At 37.9% G+C, this 24,493-nt stretch overlaps 1 protein-coding gene across 1 annotated transcript in view; it reads right to left on the bottom strand.

Moving 5' to 3' along the window:
- LOC135215473 (phosphatidylinositol 4-phosphate 5-kinase type-1 beta-like) overlaps window positions 1–24,493 on the bottom strand; it is a 555,040-nt gene that overhangs the window by 305,876 nt on the left and 224,671 nt on the right. The window contains 2 exon segments of the mRNA XM_064250216.1: window positions 12,577–12,636; window positions 22,703–22,855. Coding sequence (XP_064106286.1) covers window positions 12,577–12,636; window positions 22,703–22,855 — 213 coding nt within the window.

The following is a 24,493-nucleotide window of genomic DNA, read 5'->3' as shown; positions in this document are numbered from 1 at the left end:
GCATAATTACATAATTTTTTTTACACAATTTTATTAAACTTTGAATAGTTACGAGCTCAAGGATGATTTAGAGGGTTGCATCTTAATGATTTTTCTGTTGACTCACCTACTATTATAAGAGGCTATGAGTTGGATGGGGTTGGGGAAAGTTGTATGTGTAATTATTGACTACCAAATACTTATGATAGTGACTTAAATAAAACTTTGTTACACTCTTGTGGTTTCAATATTCTCAACATCACAACAGAGTTATAAGAATATCACATAGTAAGATAAAACTTCATTCTACTTTGTCTTTAACATTACTTCCGTCATTGCAATTCATAAAGGTCAGCTTGGAGAGAGAAGAATACAGTGCTTTACATTATAACATAAAACAAATGCAGTAAGCAATTCAGTTAATGATACTTTCACTAACTAGGTTGGATTAAAACACTTAACATTCAAAGATAGCCATATCTATCAGACAAAGTACTCAACAATAAGTGTTATGTTGTACCTAAGCCACTGTGGTTAATCCAACAGAAGCCAAAATTAATACAGTAACACTTATACAGAAAAACCATAACATTTCCACAAATAACGATAAACATAACAAAAATGTCTGATATAAAGAACAAGCTTAGATGCTTTTACATACAAGGTATGTACATTCTTTAAAAAAAAATTAGTCAAGAAATCTTCAAAGAAACAGGCAAATGAGCAGGAAAAACAAAAATAAAAAAATCAAACTCCATAAATAAAAAACCAAAGAACTATAGTAAAACACAAGTAAAGTGAAGATGTGCTTCAGAATGGAAAAGGTATTACACACTGAAATAGGAAGAAAACAAGGTTAGAAAATTATGAGTGATGGAATTATTCAGTCAGCTTTTGCTATTCAAATCTTTGTATGACTTATTTTTTATGATCACCTCTTAATTGTGTACTTTTCAATTTAACTTGTTAAAATACTGGACTAATTTCATGCTAAAAAAGATAAATGATTAAAAAATTATGCCTTTAACTTCATAAAAACCTATAAAATCTATTTCATAGGTCCAGTGTTTTAATCCTTTTAATATGTTCTAAATTTTTTGCATCAAGGTGACATAAAATATAGATTAAAAGTCCATATAATTACACAAATTAATTGGTGTATATTTTTCACAAGATGAACAACTTTTGCCTGCTAATTTTCTATTGTCCACAGTAACTTCCATTTAAAATTTCATAAAGATATATTCTGACCTTTGACATAAAAAATTAAGTGTTTCTAAATTAACATTCAGCAAACAACCACAAGATAGCCAAATGATCTCTTAAACCTTGCTGAAATCCGGAATTTAGAGTTGAGATTTCAGGGTATGAATGCCGCACAACATGAAACAGACACTGATTTTTCATTCTTCTTTTGGAAGCTACCAAGGAATTGTAAACATTCCAGTTATAATTTTTGGAACTAGAAGCCAGGTCTAAGGCAATAACTTAGTAAAAATATAACTTTCCTTGTTTTGCAGTAACTCGCGTACCTTTTCCACATAAAACTATATTTCATCTTGTCTCAACAGGTTCACTTAACGTGACAAAATACAGTATCATACGTACTTATTAATAAAATAAAAGGGTTGTCCAAAATAGTGTTAACTACAAACACTCAAGGTTAATAAAAATGGCATTTTTAAAATAAAATTAAGTTTCATGTATATACCAGGTAATTACAAGCTATAGTTTTTCACATGGGAGCCTAAAAATTCATAATTCTTGATAACTATACAAGTGTCCAGTGTAGGCGACTTAAAGCCCCGCTCACTTTTGAGGTAAAGAGTGGTGCAACATGGCAGGGAGGTCTGAACAATGGTATCTTAGCCGACTTCAAAAAGCGTAGGTTGATTCAAGGCCTCAACTGGAGTCTCCATCTGCTTCCCAAAAGGGCTGAAACTGAATGGGAGAAACAGGCTTGGAAGAGACAGAAGGATTCCTTGGATGTCTGGTGGACTGCACTAGGAAGTCCTAGGTAGACTTCTTCTGGAGGTCTGACAAGATCTCCAGAATGGTGGGCTGTGGAAAGAAATATCTCTAGTCAAGAGGGGCAAACATGACAGCAGACTTCTGTGAGAGGGCAATTCCTTTGGTGAAGGAGCACCATAACTCCATTTTCTTCAATACAACCATGGACAAGAGGGAAGTCAGTGTTACTCTTATAATCACCAGAATTATGCAACTTTTGTAATACAGAATACAATAAAAAAATTAGGTAGGGAAGCAAAATACCCTGTGACAAAGTGTCATCTGGTGGCCTTGCCTGCACAGAACAACACATCTAGCCAGTCGGGGGCCAGGTCTTCCGCCAGGCAAGGGCAGTCCTCTATTTTCTTAGCAAGAGCCCCAATGGTCCAGTTGAGGAAACTCAACTATAAAATTATTTTAAAGTGGTTGAATTAAACTGACAAAAACATGACTTTCGCCAAACAAAAGGCTTAGCATCGCTTCGAGTCAATGAAGCTGAAGAAGTCCCCCTGGAAGGAGGCAAAGGCTCCCAAAGAGAGAGCTTCTCTGATAGCATAGGAGAGGTAACTCCTGTGAATAAGCCTGGGAAGGGGACCAAGCTAAGGTGGCTTTGCCTTACTCTCTTAGCAGTCAGCAAATCATCAACCTCCTTGAGAGCATTCCTTGAAGAAGAGTACAGTACTATCTTGGGGAGTCTAGTCGAGGCATCTGCTTGGTTCCTCATAAAGACACAGGGTTCTGAGAGACCGGGGGAGTAGATGGGTCTTCTGAATAAAGCTCATAATAGCCTCTAACTGGTGCTTAAAAGGCTCTAATGACGGATCTTCTTGAGTTGGTGGAGGTGGAAGTGGAGGCAAGCGCCCATGAGCTGGTGTCAGAAGCACTGGAATAGGCACCAACGCAATTGGTGGAGACTGATGCTTCATACAGCTGGTGCTCCACATACAAAGGAAGTGACTTCGAACTGTCCAATACCGACTCATGAGCCAAGACTGGGCTCTGTTGCTCTTAACTGTAGGAACGGAATAGTCAGCCCCTTCGAAGTGCCTCTTGAGAGGGCAAGAGGTGGCAATAAGGTACCAACTGCTCTTCTTTTTGGGGCTGGAGGCTTTGGAGTCAGAGGAAAGTTGATGAGCACTTACACTAACACCTTTCCACTGCACTAATCTTGACACCTACTATGAAATTCTGAACCTTTGTCCTGGTGTTTTTCCGGAATAACTTTTTTTCTGTGCATTTGACAAAGATATTACTTAGCCATAGTATACTTTACATCCCTACCTAATTTTCGGCAGCATTCTTTATTACTTATACTTAAAAAAAGTATACTCATAAGAGTAAAATCAAGCAGCCGAAGCCAGTGGCGGAACACTCTAATGTATGAGTTCAAAGTTATATATGATGTAAGCATATGATATAGTACCGACTCCTCCCACAAGGTGATGCCGACAAACAGCTGTCTCTAAAATTCTGAATGAATATTTGTACCTTCAAGAATGGCTGCTATGGTAAGTCATTGTCCCCGTGGTTGCAGGACAGCTTTTGTGTTTCGACTTGCACAATTGTTTACAAGTGAAGAGGCTCGTGGCAAACCCTACGAAAGCTGGCTAGTGCCATTTTTTAAGGACAGGACTTTGATATTCATACCACTTAATAAGGTGACTTGGGACATCTCCAAACTGCATATGATTTTCGCCTCTGACCTTCGGTTTTGTGACGCAAAGGCGATTTATCCTGAAAATAACCATTTTTCAAATTCTATCTCCTCCCTTGATATTTAATATTAAGACCTAGGATTACTACCATATATAGACCTGATGTAGACCTCCAATCGAATGAGGAGTTTTTTTTCTAAAAGTCATATTTTGCTAGATATGAATTTTTCAATATGGTAAAAAAATAAACCCTATAAATCAGGAGAAAAAAATTTATATAAAAAAAAAGACGAAACAAAAATGGGAAAAAAGGGCTTCATTTGATTGTTCAATAATGTCTTTCTGAGTTATATACCAAATTCCAATGTTATAGCTTTAAAACTAAGTGAGAAGATAGATTTTGAAGGTCAATAACTATAGTTTTGAGATACGGGCGTTCAAAGTTTTCCTTCGTATTTCTATAAAGACAATGTTAATAAATAATGATTATTATGAATGTATATTTCTTTTTTGTGTATTAATAAACCCAAACTATTTTATTTATCATAATTTATTCATAAATGATGATCCCTTTGCTCATATATTGTAGCCTGGGGCACTGCTTGATGCAAGATGGGGCACTCCTTCCTACGCAACTCTCTCTCTCCCCTTCACTAACTCGGCTTATTACAGCGAATTTTCTTCTTCTGTATGTTAGCGAGATGTTTTCCTTGTATTTTCCTCTTTGGCATGATGAAATTCTTGCCGAAACAAAGATAAACAAACGTAAATGCAAGAGAATGTCAGAGGTGAAACTCGAAGGTGTACTCTCTTTTTACAAAGACAATTTAATAAATCACGATTATTATGAATTTCATATTCCATTTTGGGTATTAAAAAACCAAAACTATGTTATTTATCATAAATGAAGATCTCTTTGCTCAAAGATCGCAGCCTTGGGCACAGTGTGACGTGTGCTGTCAGGCAAGACGGGCGTTACTACGCAACCCTCCCCTCTCTCTTCACTAACTACGTGTATATTATGATATTCTGTAATAATACTTGAGCGATTTTTCTTCGTCTGTATGTTAGCGAGATGTTTTCCTTGTCTTTTCCTCATTGGCATGATGAAATTCTTGCTGAAACATACATAAACATACGTAAAAGCAAGCGAATGTAAGAGGTGAAATCGAACGTGTAGACTACTTGAAGTTTGTGCTCGTACTGGATCATGGTTGGACTTGGTAGCTGCCTGAAGTCTCCCTTCTCGACTCGGGGAATGTCTACAGATGCCATTTCTCCCAATTTCTTTGACAATAATCATCAAAATTTACGATAATAGAAGAAATATTGCATTTTCTTGTATTGATCAATGTTTTAAGCTTATTGAGTTACATTAACTAATTACCCTGTAACTACGAAAGTAAGAGGAATTTTGACGAAATATTTTGTATACGTATTCTCAATTGCCATGTGAAGCTCCATGAATTTTTTCGCCCTATACCCCCATATATAAGGGTTCCGGCCAGCCCCCTTAAACAGGTAAATGAATAATACGACCCTTTTTTGGTTAAGGAGTACACTCAAACATCCAAGGCTACTACTACTACTACTACTACTACTACAAAGTGTAAACTAGGAGTATTGGTTGTATTTCACTGTTGCCAGAGACCTAGAGGTTGAGACTTTTTCACAAACAGCCAATTATTCATCAAGAAGGAATCAAGTTAATGACGTCATAAGTTACATCATTATACCTTATGAAGACATTCCTCTGAGTTTGCTGGCGATGTCTGCAAGAAGTCAGTGTTACTCTTATAATCACCAGAATTATGCAACTTTTGTAATACAGAGTACAATAAAAAAAATTACGTGGGGATGTAAGATACCCTGTGACAAAGTGTCATCTTTGTCAGGTATGTTGATAAAATTTTATTCTGGATAAACACTGGGACACCAGCTATGAATCTCATAGTAAGGGGAGGCAAGTGAGACTGAGGGGGTGGCAACCCATGGGCAAACCCCACTGAACTTCTTTCTTCCTCCAGTATGCCTTCTTCCAGGTTTAAGGGAGCAGGACAGGGACCTTCATTTAGGAGCACCTATGGGACAGGAAGTCACCTCCTCCACAAACACAACACTATCACTTATCACATGAGTTGACACATTTTTGGAGAGCATTTTCATTGAATTACCTAACTCAGACATTGCACTTACAATTACATGAAGCTCTTGATTGAACCTTGATTCGAGACTGGCAATGGGATCAGGTTTGGAAGCATGGGGGCCTGGAATTAGAGTGCATGGTAGAGAGTCAGAGGATTAAGAATTGAAGGAAACAGTGAGAACTGGTGTTGAAGGGACAACTATCCTCTGTTAGTTAGCAGAATCGAGGCTAGCCTTACTTTTGGCTTTAGTGGCAGCCTTCCTCTTTCTTTCCCTTTCAAGCTTAACCAAATAAGATTTTAAAGCTTTCCACTTCCTATCTTCCCAGTCTTGACATTCAACACAGGTATTCTCAGTATCACAATGTACTCTACATTTGACACATTTAGTATGAGAGTTGGCTGACGACTTTTCTAACTTGGTTTTACATCGTTCACTATAAAAGCAAGCACTGGAAGAACTTGTATCTGACATTCTGCTAAGTAAAAGTTAACTAAGTAATTAAAGAAGCGAGGAATCATAAACTAAGCAAAAACATCAATAGAGAAGCTAAAAATCAAGAGTTACAACAAATTCTGAGTACATCACCATACAAACGATGATGGTAGCCTGCAGGAACACAGGAACAAACGGTGTTGGTCAAACGCCAGAGGAAAAACGATTGAGCTCTCTGCCACGTCATTCCACTCCTTACCTCAATAGTGGGAGGGGCTTAAGTCCCCTACACTAGACAATTGAATAGTTATCGCAATCTTGAATTTTCAGAATGCCGTGTGAAAAACTATAGCTTGTAATTATTTGGTAATTTACTTATCTAAAACTAAAATTTTACTAGATGTGAGGCATTACACTTTTCTAGGATTATGGAAAAATATTTCAGTCTCACTACAAAATAAAGAAACAATATGCCAGAAGAAAACTACTCTCAAGCCACCTGATATATGTGGCTAGTGTATTCTTGATCAGGCACTTTAAGAAGTGGATAAAAACCACCTGAAAAGGATGCCAGACTATTGAAATTCCTTAATTAAATGGCAAACATGCTTTTGGCTAAGAATAAAATAATTTCTTACTTATATATATAACAGCAAACTTTCAAACCATGTTATTTTCCATCTTGCCCCATGATGAGCCAGCAAAGCTTAACAAACTGTTGAATATCAGACAACTAAAATATGCTTCATACTGATGGTTAAAGCCCAAAAGAGGTACTAGGTAGGGTTACAGCTTGCATTTTAAAAATTTATACATAAAGAATCTCATTTAGAGTAACTTACTGATATCATTCAGGAATAAAGATTTAGCTACTAATTCTTAACTGTTTCAACATCTGAAAACTATTCTGTTAATGAATTATTCATCTCCAATTGCTTCTTCTTTTGCATAAAGACCTTCATTTCTTAATCATTCCTTTCAAACGCATTAAAATAAGTTGAAGTTAAAGATGTTTGCTGAACTCCCAAATGGGAATACATTGGTGTACCTCCTTCAGTAAACCTTGCTAAGCATACTGTATTTAATATTGAGGATCTCTGCAGCACACTTAGGCCCAAGGCTGCAATACTTTCCTTATTTAGATCTCCTTATAAGGTGTCCAACACCTTTACCTTCACCTTCCTCCAACTTTCCTCCATAACTTAAAACATATCCTTCAAGACAACCCATGTTAATTATAATCCCTGAACAACTTTCCCAAGCACTTCTTTTACAACATACTGTATGAAACTCTACCAATGATATACAGTGTTGCTACTAGGGTGAAGTTTGAATACTAATGGTATCTTTAGAAGAACCTGAGGTGCTATGGTTTGTGCCTAGGAGTTAGGGTAGTCACAAACTCAATATAGGACAACTAATTAACTATTATTATTAAAGGTAATAATTCAACTGGGATAATTAAAACTAATTAACTATTATTATTAACTGGGGAGCAATCAATTTCATCCACATCCTACAACACAAAGAAATATGAAGTACATTCAACATGATACAACATAGGTAAAGAAGCCTCAACTATACCACATCAAAGATCCAAGTATTATATGATTTCAATAGAACTTCCTGTGGGATATGTGATTTTGGCTGGTGAGAATGTGGTTACCTTGCATTCAACCAGTGTTTTCTAATCTCCTTCCACAAAAATACATCAGCGTACTATTGTGTTCTCTTACATAAAATATAAAAGGTGTCAAAACCTATGATGATAAATGAAAGTAATTCATTTTGTTGTTAGTTTTCCACTAAGTCATTCATAATGTGTAAAGAATAAGACTGATGACACAAAACTACCATAACCATGAACCTTGGATCTACACAAAAATACTTCAAAAGAATTATGCAAAGCAATATAAAGGCTGAATACTCTGTTAAAACAATTTGGAGTAAACACAAAAAAAAAATTATGCTGCACCAAGTAAACCTAATACTATGTAAATTGGACCATTTTTGCAGTAGGCACAAGCTATTTCATCCTGCGAAACCCAAAGTAATGAGCTCCTACAACCTCTTCTGGCCTTTGGTGATAATTTGGTCATACTCTCCTTATATGATAAAATGACATTATTATTTGGGGGCATGATGAATGACAGGTATTAATAAACAATGAGCAACATCTTTAAAACAGTGGTTGTCAACCTTTATATTATAACGCCACCTCTAAGAGGCGGTCCTTCCCTCTACAGCTCCCTTGCATCAAGAAGAGGAAGAAGAAGAAGAAGATCCGAATGAGTCCAACTAGAGTAGTAGACTATCAGAAACTAATGATATGAGACAATTAATTTTTTTTTCATAAACTTCTGAATATTAGTTCCTCACTCTTGTTAACCCTCTTACGCCGATTGGACGTATTATACTTCGAGATAAATTGTCTTTCGGGTGCCGATTGGACGAATCATACATCGACATAGAAAAGTTTTTTTTTAAATTCGCGGAAAAATACTTATAGGCCTACAAGGCGAAAACTTTTGAATCATGCACCTTGGGGGATGCTGGGAGCTCATGGATCAAGGTGTTGTTTTGTTTACAATCGTTATGCAGGCGCGCAAGCGTGAATTTCTTTCTTATCGCACTAAAAATTATCAGTGACACATCTCAGAAATTATTTCATCACTGAAATAATTTTTGCACCATTTTAAATTACCGTTACATGGAGTATTATATATGAAAATGTGCGCAATTTCATGAAGAATACAAAAAAAACTCATGATTGTAGCTTTTATCAGTTTTGAAATATTTTCATATAAATAACGATAAATGCCAAAATTTCAACCTTCGGTCAACTTTGACTCTACCAAAATGGTCGAAAAACGCAATTGTAAGCTAAAACTCTTATATTCTAGTAATATTCAATCATTTACCTTCATTTTGCAATAAATTGGACGTCTCTAGCACAATATTTTGATATATGGTGAATTTATGAAAAAAACTTTTTCCTTACGTTCTCGCGGTAACTCTTCGGATAAATTTGTTTGTGCGATTATCGTAATATTTGCACCATTTTCAATAAGCCATTACATAAAGTTTTATATATGGAAATGTGTGCAGTATCATGCACAATACAACTAAAAACAACCCATGGTTGTAGCTTTTATCAGTTTTGAAATATTTTCATATAAATAACGATGTGCCAAAATTTCAACCTTCGGTAAACTTTGACTCTACCGAAATGGTAGAAAAACGCAATTGTAAGATAAACCTCTTATATTCTAGTAATATTCAATCATTTACCTTCATTTTGCAACAAATTGGAAGTCTCTAGCACAATATTTTGATTTATGGTGAATTTATGAAAAAATAATTTTTCCTTACATTCGCACGGTAACTCTTCCGAAAAAAATCAGAAATTTTTTCGTGCTATTGTCGTAATGTTTGCACCATTTTAAATTAGCCATCACATAAAGTTTTATATATGAAAATGTGCACAATTTCATGTAGAATACAACGATTAATGATTGAAGGTTGTAGCTTTCCTCATTTTTGAAATATTTGCATATAAACCACGATAAATAGAAAAAAAACCACGTTAGGTCAACTTTTACTCTACTGAAATAGTCGAAAAACGCAATTGTAAGCTAAAACTCTTACAGTCTAGTAATATTTAGTCATTTATATTCATTTTCAAACAAATTCGTAGTCTCTAGTACAATATTTAGATTTATGGTGAATTTAAAAAAAAAAAAACTTTCCTTCCCTCCGAACGCGGATTCTCGGCCGCAAATCTCCGAAATGCGTACGTTGCATTCTCGTAATATTTGCTCTCATTTCATATTAGGCATTTCATAGAGTTTTATATATGAAAATATGCACAATTTCATGTAGAATACAACAAAAAAATAATTGAAAGTTGTAGGTTTCTCATTTTCAAAATATTTGAATATAAAAAAATATATAAAAAATTCCACATTCGGTCAAATTTAACTCGTACGAAATGGTCGAAAACTGCAATTGTAAGCTAAAACTCTTACAGTATAGTAATATTCAATTATTTATCTTCATTTTGAAAAAAATTGGAAGTCTCTAGAACAACATTTACATTTATGGTGAATTTTTGAAAAAATTTTACGTCCGCACGTTACGAATTCATGCATCATTTTGTGATAATATTTTTCTGCGTTGCTTTGATCGTTTTACAATGTGTTATATACCAAAATGATCGCAATTTAGTGTACAATACATAAAAAAAAAATTAACTCGTTAGCTTTAAAAGTTTTGCTCACAGCGCGATTTGAATACAATTATATATGAAATTTGGTTTTTGCGCTATCATATATCGCATTATTTATATATGATAGATATTTTTTTTTCATTTCTGATGGTTGCATACTAAACTCCAGCCAATGACAAAAAAAGGAGCCAAAAATGAATTCTTAATCTTGAAAACTAAGTGCGCCGTGATTTTTTGAAAAAAAATATTATTTCCGCTTCGGCGCTCACTCCGAGACCCCCATACGGGAGACAATTTTTATTACACCCCTTCGGTGTAAGAGGGTTGAGAGAATAACAAATATAATTAGAGAATTTTTTACTTTTCGCTAGGGCTCGCACACCTTTTGAAAATTGCCGACGCCCCCCAAATTGAGAACCATTGTTTCATAAAGATAGTTGCTTATTTCATGTCCTATGAGAATTTTCAGAGGAAAAATATAAAATCCTACAGAGCAAAAAAATGTTCTAGAATTATTCTCTCGCTCCATAATTAGTGAAACAGCACAAAAGCCATTCTTTGCAAAAACTGTAAAAGAATTCAGGAACTAGTAGGACTGGACCTACAAATCTTCTGGTAAAGGTTTATGTTTTTAAAACAACTTATTTTCAGAGCTTACACCATTCATCCCAATTAAATCATTTCAAAGTTTCACATTTTACAAACTGTGTTACCTACAATGTTGAATAAAGACTAATTGTTGAAAAAAAATAAATATCAAAGAAACCTCATAACAAATTAATCTCATAAACAACAAGTTTACATAACCTTACCTGGCTTTTCTGTCTATAGTCTAAACTCTAGTCTATACTCTAACTGTAATAACCTCAAAAATGTAAAAAAAGAATCTCAGTTTGTTTGCTATCAAAACTCATTTTACTCAAAGGTCTCCCATACATCGTTTATGAAAACAATCTAGTTTTAAAAAATTCAAAAGACTTATGAAAGAATCCAAAAGCCAAATACCATAATGAACCCAAAATGACAACTAAACAGCAGGTCCAGCCTTACTACTATACACAAGTTCTCTACCTTATAATGAAGATCTGGATGATATTTGCATACCGCACAAAAATTGGCAGCGCATTGCTTTAAAGAAAAATCATAAAAGCTGAATTGGGCTCTTTAATACATTCCATAGGAACTACTCATTTACTGGAAAATGTCAAACAAGGTCATGGAAGGTAATTCTATAATTATCTCTTATGAAGAAAAGAACCGGGAGAATTTGTAATGGTATAAATCAAGCAAGGGAAAACTGATGTTAATTAGCAAACAAAAATACTTTTTCAAACTTTAAAGCGGTAGAGAGAAGGTAAAGCTTGGAGAATTACTATGCATCAAAATAATATTTTCTTTTAAGACTTTATATAACATTTATTCAGTTTATCGTTCATGAACAATCTTGAATAAAACGTAAACTACAGTACATGAACATACAGTTAAGAAAAAATATAGTTCCTGAAACTATTTTACAAGACACAAATTACTCTTCAACTATCCACTGAAAAAAATTCACATTCCAAGAAAATATCAACCGACTTGTAAACCATTCATATTTCTTTGCTGAAAACTGCTCAAAATCAGATAACTCCAGTTAACACAAAAATCAACTTGTATGTTCATAATTTTGTAAGAATTTCTATGAAAATGGTAACTTGATATTCCTTCTCCAATAATCATGGAACATTGCTGTACAAGAAACTTAGGAAAATTTCATATAATCTCCAGAGCTAGAGAAAACAAGCATTTGTCTCAAATTGCTTCTGTCAACAAGATTAGAAATACTGCATGCCAAAAGTTTTGAGAAAGGTATTATACAACAGCATCAGTTTTATCACTCAAGCTTGACTTATCACATTATAATTATGTCACAAGCACAAATACACAAGGGAATCATCTATGTATGTTGTACCTTAACATTTCAACTTAACCTGTCTCCTTTTTCTATTGACCTTAATAACTTTTCATGTCATTCTGACAAATCTATATTATGGATAATAAGTAAACTCTGATTAAGAGATACCATTTTGGAGTATTTATAATAAAAAAAATTGTACATAGTACACAGTGCTGATTACTAACCTGATAATTATATAGGCCGAAAAACTTTGGTAGTAACGTTCTAGGGTTCTGGTTCAGATTCTGAAATACAAGACAAACTTTTATTGAAATCAATCATCTTACTACAAAGAAGTACAACATACCTAAACTTTGAGTATACAAAATAATTAAATAAAAAGTAAAAAAGTGATACTGCCAGAGAACAAATAAATAGAATGAAAGATCTCTAGTAAGACACATAAGACTTTCATATGGGGCACACTGTAGGCATTGCCCTCATTGGGAAAGGAAATTATCCTGAAAATTATTAGTCAAAAGTACTAGAATCTCTGAAAGAATTGTATTTTATACCAAATAGATATTAAATTTGGGAAATTAACTTGAAAATTATAATAAAACAAAGTAAATATTAGAAGACTGAAGTAAACAGTAAAAGACACTGTAAATCAGTGGAAGAGCAGAGAAAAAATACCGTTACTACTACCACTGTGACTGCTAGATTTAGCATTGATGCTTGTGGTGCACAAACAACTTATGCTAATATTCATCTTATCCATATCTTTTCTCCAACACAGATCCCCCCTCTGAACCTCTGTCTGCATATACTTCAGTTTGAGACACTTTCTGAATTAACATACATATATCACACATCAGAGTCCAATTTTTCCTTCTGAGACTGCATTTCTCCTTATTGTATTCACATTTCCTATGAAATATAGAAAAATAGACTTTGCCCAATTTAGGACCACTACAGTCGTCATTCTGTGTACAAAACAGCCTTCATATTTTTTGCGAACAATTGTTTAATCACACTCTCTTTGACAAGGAGCCAAAAACTCAACTGCCATTCTAACTTGGGTTAGTACTTCATCCAAAGACTCGAACAAAGATAAGAGCAAAATGCAAAAATTTGTAATAAACCAAGAAGCCTGGCAAAACTGTTTTGGAATCACAGCTTGCTCCACAACAAGAGGTTTTACTGTGTCCAAAGATTTTACAGGCAGTCCCCCAACTCATGACAGGGGTTCCGTTCATGAGATGCGTCGTATGCCGAAAATCGTCGTAAGCCAGAAAATCGTCAAAAATCCTAGGAAAACTTTACTTTTAATGCTTTGGGTGCATTAAAAACTATGTTAACTACATTTTTATGGCATTTTTCATAAAAAAAAAACTTCAAATATAGATTATTTTGCATTTTTGGAGTCATATTTCTTCCGCCAGACCGGTGCCGTAAGCACTGTAACCCTAGAACATGCGTCGAAAACCTGAATTTCTGGTGAATATAATTGAAAAGTGTCGTAACCTCAAAACATCGTAAGCCGAACCCGTCATAAGCCAGGGACTGCCTATACATTCTTTTGTCATGATGCCTGGCTGCGTCGGACAAACAATCCTTCCAAAGCTGGAGGTATTTTTGGGATGGAGGAAGGACAAACAAGAAATTCCACCTTGGTTAATCCCAGGATGACCAGTGCTGACAAAAAGTCTATGACATCTAGGTCTTAGATGACAAGTCCTTTTAAGGTAGCATCTTAGGGCTCTGACTGGGCAAATTAAGAGCTCCCGTGGGTCACTGTCCACAAAGCCATTCAATGATGGAATGGAAAAGGAGGCAAATCTATCGTCATGTACCGAGGGATTTTGGGTCTTGGCCATGAATTCGGGGACAAACCCGAAGATCACCGACCCCATCCCTGGTATGTTTCACGTCATAACTCAGGTTATGAAGCTCCCCCACTCTCTTTGAAGAAGCCAATGCAAAGAGGAAAACTGTCTTTAGCGTCAGATCTCTGTCAGATGAACGACGTAAGGGCTCAAGTGAGGCTTCTCAGGACAAGCGAAACATCCCTTGAGGTCCCTTGGAGAACAGGTTTGTTTGAAACCCCTGAACCAAAGGAAATCTCCCAAGATGAAAAGATGTCTACGCCTAGTGCTGCTCTGTAGCCTCTGACAGCAGAAAAAGAGAGACCTTTCTCATCTCTGAGGAAGATAAAAAAATCTGCTATCTGCTGAACAGAGGCTTTGAGTGGAGAGAAACCCCGTCAACGACACCAATCACAGTGGACTGCCCATTTCCCCTGGTAAACTGCTGAAGAGGTTTTTCTGAGGTAACTGGACATATGTCCCGCTGCCTCCTAAGAAAATCCTCTCGCTTAGAGATACTCCATCCGTGAAGAGTCAGGGATTCTACCAACTGGTGAAATCTTTTGACACGAGGTTGACAAAAAAGTTGTCACCACACAGGACTCTCTCTTGGAACCTCTGCCAGAAGAGACAGAAGGTCCGGGAGCCACTTTGCTTGAGGCCACAGAGGAGACCCCAAGGTCATCCTTAGATTTCAAGAACTCATTACCCTGTTCAGACCTTGAAGGATCAGGCAAAACGGAGGGAAGACATAAACCTTGAGATTGTCCCAAAGGTGTTGGAAGGCATCCTCTGCTAGAGCAAGAGGATCCAGGACCACAGAAAAGTAAACCTCCAGAAAAGTAAACCCGAAAAAGCCTTTCCGCCACGACCTGATCCAAAGACCATTCCGTGCCCAGGATCTGGTTCCGACGACTCAGTCTGTTGGCTACCACATTGCTCTTGCCCAGAATGTACCTGGCAGAGAGCTCCACCCAGTTGTCAATTGCCCATTGGTGTAATTCCCCTGTCAAGGAATGCATGAGATAAAACACCAGTCCCCTGTTTGTTCACATAAGCCACAACCGGGGTGTACTTAGACATCAGAACTACTGAATGACCTTCCACTTTCTCCCGAAATTCGTTCAGCGTTCAGCTCCAAAATCTTGATGCAAAGAAGCTTTTCTTCCACACTCCAAATGCCTGGCGTAAGGTGGTCTCCCAGATGAGCTCCCCAACCCGAGATGGAGGCATCTAAAAACAGAAGGAAGTCCGGAACGTAGACGAATTCCCACAGAGATATTCTGGTTGTCCAACCATCAATGAAGGTCTTACCTCACTTCCTTGGACAGAGGGACTCTCTGTAGTGGAGAATCTCTCGCTGGGGACCAGAACTCTTTCAGTCTCCATTGCAGAGACCGAAGATGAAGACGCCCATGAGGGGCCAGCTTCTCCAGTGAAGACAAAAGCCCCAGGAGGACCTGCCACTGGTGTGCTGTCTGTTTGGGTTGAGACAAGATCTTCCGTGCTAATAACCATAACTTGTCTAACCTTTGGTCCAACAAAAAAAAACCCTCGATGCTGCTGTATCTATAACCATACATAGGTAAAGAATTTTCTGGCTAGGAAACCAGGTTCGACTTCTCTAGGTTGATCATTACGCCCTGCTCCTGACAAAACTGAAGAAGACAATCACCATCCAGAAGCAGTTTCTCCCTGGAGCTTGCTAATACCAGCCATTTGTCGAGGTATCTTAACAGGCGAATCCCTTGAGCATGAGCTCATTTCGATAAGAGGGCAAAGACCCTTGTGAACACCTGAGGAGACATGGTCAACCCGAAGCACAGGACCTTAAACTAAAAGATCTGCTCTCCAAAAGTGAAACAAAGAAACTTTCTGGATGAGAGGTGAATAGGGATTCGGAATAACATCCTTTAAGTCTATCGACAGCAAGAAGTTGTTGTCCCTTATCGCTGCTAACAATGTTCGAGACGACTCCATCTTGAATCTCGTCTTCCTGACAAAATGATTCAGGTGGAAAGATCGATTACTGGTCTCCAGTCACCTGCTGCTTTGGGCACCAGGAAAATCCAACTGTAAAATCCAGAAGACTGATTCTTTACTTCTATCGCACCCTTGTTCAGCATTTTCAACACTTCCTCCCAAAGAGCCATGGACTTCTGAGTCATGGGCTAAGTCTGATTGAAAAGGGGTCTGTCCGAGAGGGGGGGAGAGAAGTTGAATGGTAGTATTTACTACCCATTTCTCCGCTTCCGTACCCTTGCCACTTGGCCCACTGGCCCGCCAGGCATCCACCTACCGGTGGCGATGGAGAGGGAGAGGCACCTGCTCTATCAACGACCCCCTCTGCCCCTTCCCCTTGTGGCCCTACCAGGCTTGTAGGGGCGTGGTTGAAAGGGGCATTGTTGTTCCTTTGCCTTGGCCTGTGAGGGAGATTGGGAAACCCTCCCAAAGGCAGAACTTTTTGGAGGAGGAGGGGGTGTCTTGAACGTGCCTCTGACCTCGAAACCGCTTGATGTACCAACCTGTCTTTCATATCTGCGCATCACCGGTCAATAGCATCTTCCAATTCAGTCCACAGAAACAGGAACTGAGACTCCAGCAGATCCCCATTTCTGAGAGATGATAAAGACTCAGCTCAGAGTCCACCGAATTTGCCACCTTGGACAATGCTACATCTCTCCTGGCAAGGAGGTGGTTGGCCCACAGGTTGGAACTATGGTGTGTCAGATAAGAAATGGCTTTAGCTCCAGACTGCAACAGTCTATTGAGAGAGGAAGGACTCACTAAACCTCCATCAGTCCTATCTGAAGCAATCTTGGCTATTCCGATGGACCACAAGTCCAGCCAGGAGACCGCCTGGAAGATCGAAGCCACATTAGTCTTTATAGCCAAGAACTCTTGAGATGAAAAGGCAGGGCCTTCAGCCCTAACCTGTTCCACAGTTAGGCCAGGTTTTAGATGTATCACATCAATTGAACTATTATAGTGGAATTATGGAGGAGTAATGAGAGAGAGAGAGAGAGAGAGAGGAGAGAGAGAGAAAGAAGAGAGAGAGAGAGAGAGAGAGAGAGAGAGAGAGAGAAATTGGTGGTTGGATGGTTAACGATTGGATTGACTGTTGGTGCTGGGTTGTCTGCTGGTGCTGTTGAAGTTTAGAGTTCTGTATCTTCAGTGAATTTTGGTCAGTCTTTAGTCAGAAGCTGTGAGAGACAGTAGTGTTGGGAGCATTTTAGTGAAGGCATTGATATTCAGCAAAGTTTTGTGTTTTTGTTTGTTATTTGGTTGTTGTTAAGTTGGTGTTGTTAGCTTAGAGTTGTTGTGCCTGTGCTGTTGTGATTTTTGTGTTGTTTGTGCAGTGGTCTTTTGTTGTGTTGTTGAGTTTTTGTTGTTATATGTGGGTTGTGCTGTGTTGTTGGGTTGCTTGGTTGTTTGCTGTGTTGTTGGGTTGTGGTTGTGTTCTTTGGTTGTTTGCTGTGTTGTTGGGTTGTGGTTGTGTTCCTTTTTTGTTGTTGAGTTGTGGTTGTGTTCCTTGGTTGTTGTTGTGTTGTTGAGTTGTGGTTGTGTTCCTTGGTTGTTGTTGTGTTGTTGTGGTCCTTGGTTGTTGTTGAGTTGTTGGGTTGTAGTCCTTGGGTGTTGTTGGGTTGTGGGTTGCGGTTGATATCTCTCTGAACTCGACCGGCAGACAGCACAGCATAACCCGGAGTATCTGCAGTTGGGTAAGTACATGTGTTTGGAGAGTGTTTGTTTTTGTGTTTGTTTTGTTTGTTTCTTGTCAATTGTCCTGCGTGTATGCTGTAGTAAAGAGGAAAGTGTGACTGGGGTGAGTTGGGCAGCTGAGTGATTAGGTTTATGTGGGACGGATTTTGCCAGCTTGTTTTTTTTTAGCTTGTTATCCCGCCACAGAATAGTACTTCCTATGCTGCACAAAAGGAGGGGGAAGAAGCTTAGATGACCTAATAGAACGCAGAGATCCATCTTGGTCCAACACCAAAGCGTTCACGCGCTGTAGGATGGACCGAGCGTGACCCGACAAGGGGAGCTCAAAAGAAGTTCTAAAGTCCAATTTAGCACCCAGCATGGCCTCAATACCCATTGGGGTGATAGAAGATTCAGTTTGTGCCCTACCTTTGAGATTGTTGAGATCACAAATGAGATCAACAACCTCTGCAAATGAGGACATAAACTCTTGGTTATCTCCCTCCTCTTGCTCCAGCACAGGTGACCGATGACATGAAGAAGACTGTTTGGCAATATCCTCCTCCTCCCATAAAACTACTGTAAAGGCTTCCCCAGGAAGCCCAACATTCTTGACAACATTGGTTGGCATGTAAGGTCTAAAACCAGAAGATACTGAGATCAAAAGCTCTTGAAACTCATCTCGCAGCGACACTTGTACACGATTGCAACTTGAACAGCGTACTGGCTCATGAGAAGCACCTTGTCTATGATCATGAAAAGGATCATGTACACGTATATCTGGTGAAACCCGTATATGGTTGCAGGAGGAAGCATGTTCATGATTGCGTGATGATTCGAGTACACAACCTTGAGAGGTCAACCAGGCACAATCCCAAGACGAGGAACGTCGCTGACGAGAGCTAACTGAAGGAGATAGGCTTCTAAAGCTAAGGTCTCTTCCAGGAGAACAAGAAGCACATCCACTGACCAATGAAGCCTCATGTCTTCAACCCTCAGCTTCAGTCTTGCCAATTGCAGAATTCTTAGGCGAATAAAGCAACCTTCACATCTGCCATCTTCGACCTTTTAATCGGTACTTTACTGATTTTGCGCCGACGAACTGGTACAAGAATAGACGAAGGGGGGGTTACCCCCACCCTCACCAACACATACTTGCAATGATGAATCACGTTCACGAACAGAAGATGTTACCATACTCTTAATGCTCGCCACACTCACACCACCACGAACACGTACATGAGAGAGAGAAACACAGTCGTAAATGGAAGAGATACATAACTCTCATGACATACAGGTGATACACAGGCATGTATTGCAAAGGAGGATGCCTTCTTCCCACTACCTCCACTGCCAACCTCATGAATGTGAACGTGTGAAGAAGAAACGTGACCTTGTGGTACATAAGAAGAAACACTTCTCTCATTATCACGGAAACGAATGTGCGAGGGAGAGACACGGTCATGAAAGGAAGAAGGCTATGCACTTCTTTCACTCGAAGACGATGACACCACAGTCCTTTATCCTCCAACGTCTGACACGACGGGGAGAAGGGGATAGTGTAGGTATAGGAAAAGGAGAGAAACTCCTCTCTCTACACGATCTCTCACTAGCTGGAGTAGGAGACGAGACTCTCCGTTTCCGACTCCTCTCCTGTGTGGACCCAGCAGAAATCCTCTCTCGCAAAACAGAGTCCAGTCTCTTGTAGACCGCTTGAACTAATGCCTCGGTCAGCTCTGTGAGAGCAAGCAATGACGTCATAACAGGGAGAGGTGACGTCACAGCTGGGGGATGAACGGCCACCGCATCTGATGTCATAGGCTGAGAGGATGCTGGGAGTGATGTCACAGCACCTCTAAAACTGAGGCTGGTTGATGGCCTCAGCGGTGGAGTGATAAGATGCGACCAGGGAGCGTTGATGAGGAGGATGGGGCTCCGCAAGGTGGCAGCACATGAGATCCAACGTGAGGAGTCCAGGGGGGAGACGGGACTGCTATAGGGGCTGGGGTTGGGGGTACACGCCTCTAAGAAATGTGACAGCAGTCCATCCAGCGACGCCCACACAGTCGCCATCTTGGACGACCCCAAATCTGAAAACAAGTCATTACATGGTACAGCCTCCTCCCCCTCAATTATAAAGTGAGAACCCGAGGAAGAGGGGGCTACATTACATGTAACATTATCCTGTGGAACTCCCAATACTTCCATTGACGAATCAATGGAAGAAAAGGAAGAAGACGGGCATATTCACATCCATCCATCCATGGAGAAGAAAAACACTCCCAAGAAGGAAGAGTCGAAACTCTATGATGTTCCCTCCAATTATAAAACTCAACATTCCTAGGCCAGGCATGATATTCCTGACAAGGCTTAGTTATTGTACAATAATTAGCAAGGCACCTACTGCACATCGTATGTGGGTCTGTGGCACAGAAGCTAAAAACCTTGAGCAGGGAAATCCACGAATTCCCGGGCACATGCGTTGATGAGGCCATGGAGAGACTGTAGAATCCATATCCAGAAATAAACAAACGAGCACTCTCTAAAAGAAAAGAAAAACAGGCACAAATCAACTGGCTTGGAAGAAGAGCAAAGCGATAGCATCTCACTCTCCAAGGTGGTAAAGAAAAGACTAAAGACGTCACGAGGTAGTGCGCAGTCTCTGACCAGCTATCACCTCGTATGCGCAGGAGTTGCCAGATCTCACAGATTCCTTGCTTGCAGTCTTTGATTGTTTTTAACCGGTTACCAGCTGGCGCTTGGAAAATATCCTATTGTTAAGACCGAAGGTTTGTTCCGCATATGAACAACATGAAAAAAATAAAATATGCCCATGTTCAGATCCATGACCTGGGAAATAGTCAGAACAGGTAAGAAAGGATTTATAAAGACTGAGTTTTGCAAATGATGAAATCATACCTTTCCAATATAAAATAAGAAAATTATGATAACAATAATATTGGTAACCTTTAAGCAAATTTTCTCATATTTCTCAATATATTCAGCTCACTAACTAAGGTGAAACCTGTTTTCTCACCTTCAGTTGGGGTTATAACCCAAGACAAACAACCAAGTATCAAACCTATATGTATAGCATGAATAGAATTTGTACCATATTCCATGTGCATATTCTATAAATTGGAGATGTAAAAGTAACAAAGATATGGTATTCCCAGCTTAGTAAGCCACTTCCTTCCAAAAGCAAACACGGGGCACACATAGATTACTGTAATCATGGAATGCACATGTCTATTTGGCATCACACATTGTACTGTCCACCTGTAGATATAAGGCAACCCCTTTTGTAAGTGAATGTCTCTAATTACAACTCACTAGAGGAAAAAGCACTATGCAGGCATCAGATGATTACCACGTAATGGGGAAGCCCTATAAATGTGTTTAGCGTAAAACTTATCAAGTGTGTTACTTGGCCACAGAAGTCAAGGTATCACTTAGCTGATGTTCTTGTCCTCATTGGTAGGTGTGGGCAGCCTCTGGATTACATACACTGCACTTATTCTCAAACAAGAATTCACATTAGCTTTAACCATTATGATATACTAGTTTGCATTTTTAACTGTTTAGAATTTGGTAATATATGTTTCTTGCATGGAATTCATTTGTTTGTTTGTTTGTATGGTGATTTTACGTTGCATGGAACCAGTGGTTATTCAGCAATGGGACCAACGGCTTTTACGTGACTTCTGAACCACGTCGAGAGTGAACTTCTATCACCAAAAATACACATCTCTCACTCCTCAATGGAATGGCCGAAAATCAAACCCGCGACCACCGAGGTGGGACGCTAATACCATACCAACCACGCCGCTACAGAATTCATTACCCGCCTATCATAAGATGACTCTACCGGTTTATTAATCCTCCACTGTTTATAAGAGTCCCTTATTAAATACATAGTTCTATCAAAGATATATTTTCATTTTCATTTACAGTAAAATCATCAATGTATTTCTTTTGTTTCATATCCTAAAATATTGCAAAATATTCAATTTTTTTCCAATAAATCAATTTGAAATGACTAAAGCATTATTTGACCCTATTTCAAAATATGCCAATAATGCCTCCCTGCATTTCCTGAAAAAACAAAAAATTTGTATGAACTAGGAAATTAAAACTTGTAATTTCAAAGCAACAAGACTACCTATATTAACATGCCTTTTAGTCTGCAGATTTTGCAAGTCTACGACACGGCAGACAATGAGTATGATTTAGATCTACTGGACCCAGTTTTCAAAACAAATCCTGGCTTTCTGCAAACAGGATATAATGGACAAATAACTTTACTGTCATCCTCACTAGTTTGTCTAAACCAAAGGCACAGCTCAAAAATGGGTCTTAATAACTCGCTACAAATGAGTGTGACACACTGCCTTATCCAGCAACCATTGTAACAATATAACACCATGTGTAACAGCAGCAGAATCATCGGTAAAAATTATATTGCACCTGTTGTTGAAAAATAAGTACTTTTGTCCTGGCCTGAAATCTTATATCAAACAACCACACTCAATCTGAAATGCAAATGAAGTACACAGCCCCAGTACCATCTTCAAATGTGTGGTGTAACATGTACGTAAATATATTAGACATGGTTCGTCACATAATACATCCCCTACTTCACATAGAAATTTACAAATTCATCGGAGTCTCTTACATATTAATATTCTTGCCATGATACTATTATGGCCAGATTTTTAAATCTTTGGTGAAAAAACAATTCACTTCCAAACCAGGCAAAAACAGAAATGCATAAAGTAAAGGTTCAACTGGAGATAAAACTTACCATATAATAACCTGGCAACAGCTTTTGAAGGAACTCTGCTTCCTTGTGCTGCACTGTTTTAATGATGAATTCATCATCACTGGTGAGGTAAAATATTGACCCACTTGCACCGGGATTACTTAATTCTCTAAGGGGCTCCGTACATAAGGAAACCTGTCAAGAGAAAACAAAAGTGAAAACAAAAGAACATAAATTACATACATTTTCAAATTTTGTCTGCAACTTATCCTACTTTCTTACAACTTTAAACAAATTTTTCAGCATGTCAATAAATGTTATGCCCTCAAGAGCAGCAGCATTTATATTTGAGCAATGATATTCTTAGTCTACATCTGTTTTACTCAACCCTTAAGGGCCGGGCTAAAAAATCAATATGCAGCACCGCAGACCGGGCAACCTTTGAGGTCAGCCAATTTAAGAAAAAACACATCAATGCAAAGAGGAAGACATGAAAATGCGCACGGTGTAAGAAAATATTCTAAAAAATTCTCCCTACCTTCCATGAGAAGTTGAAAATGACTGTTTGTGAGGCCTCTTTTACAAGACAATTGTAAATTTTGCCAAGTTACAAAAGTTTTTTCTAATAATCGCCCTAATCTTATTCTATCTTGTAAAATTATAATTAGAGCTCATACATTACCTTAACCCTCTTACGCCGAAGGGGTATAATAAAAATAGTCTCCCATATGCCGAGGCGGTCTCGGAGTAAGCGCCGAAGCGGAAAAAATATTTTTTTCAAAAAATCACAACGCGCTTAGTTTTCAAGATTAAGAGTTCATTTTTGGCTCCTTATTTTGTCATTGCCTGAAGTTTAGTATGCAACAATCAGAAATGAAAAAAAATTATCATTATCATATATAAATAATGCGATATATGATAGAGCGAAAACAAAATTTCATATATAGTAATTGTATTCAAATCGCACTGTGAGCAAAACGTTTAAAGCTAACAAGTTAATATTTTTTTTTTGTATTGTACACTAAATTGCAATAATTTTGGTATATAACACATTGTAAAACGATCAAAGCAACACAGAGAAAATATTATCACAAAATGATGCATGAATTCGTAACGCACGGACATAAAAAAATGTTTTTTTCAAAAATTCACCATAAATCTAAATATTGTTCTTGAGACTTCCAATTTGTTTCAAAATGAAGATAAATGATTGAATATTACTATACTGTAAGAGTTTTAGCTTACAATTTCAGTTTTCGACCATTTCGGACAAGTTAAAGTTGACCAAATGTGGAATTTTTTTTAGATATTTTTTTTATATGCAAATATTTCGAAAATGAGAAACCTACAACCTTCAATTATTTTTTTTTGTATTCTACAGGGATTGCGCACATTTTCATATATAAAACTGTATGAAACACCTAATATGAAACGGAGCAAATATAACGATAATGCGACGTACGCATTTCGGAGATTTGCGGCGGAGAATCCGTGCGCGGAGGGAAGGAATGTTTTTTTAAAAATTCACCATAAATCTAAATATTGTGCTAGAGACTTTGAATTTGTTTCAAAATGAAGATAAATGACTGAATATTACTAGACTGTAAGAGTTTTAGCTTACAATTGTGTTTTTCGACTATTTCGGGAGAGTAAAAGTTGACCGAACGTGGTTTTTTTCTATTTATCGTGATTTATATGCAAATATTTCGAAAATAAGAAAAGCTACAACCTTCAATCATTTTTAGTTGTATTCTACATGAAATTGTGCACATTTTCATATAAAACTTTATGTAAAGGCTAATTTAAAATGGTGTAAACATTACGACAATAGCA

This window comes from Macrobrachium nipponense, chromosome 5, assembly GCF_015104395.2.
Source record: "Macrobrachium nipponense isolate FS-2020 chromosome 5, ASM1510439v2, whole genome shotgun sequence".
Lineage (NCBI taxonomy): Eukaryota > Metazoa > Arthropoda > Malacostraca > Decapoda > Palaemonidae > Macrobrachium > Macrobrachium nipponense.
Note: the sequence above shows the minus strand (reverse complement) of the source record. Positions and strands in the feature narration are given on the sequence as shown.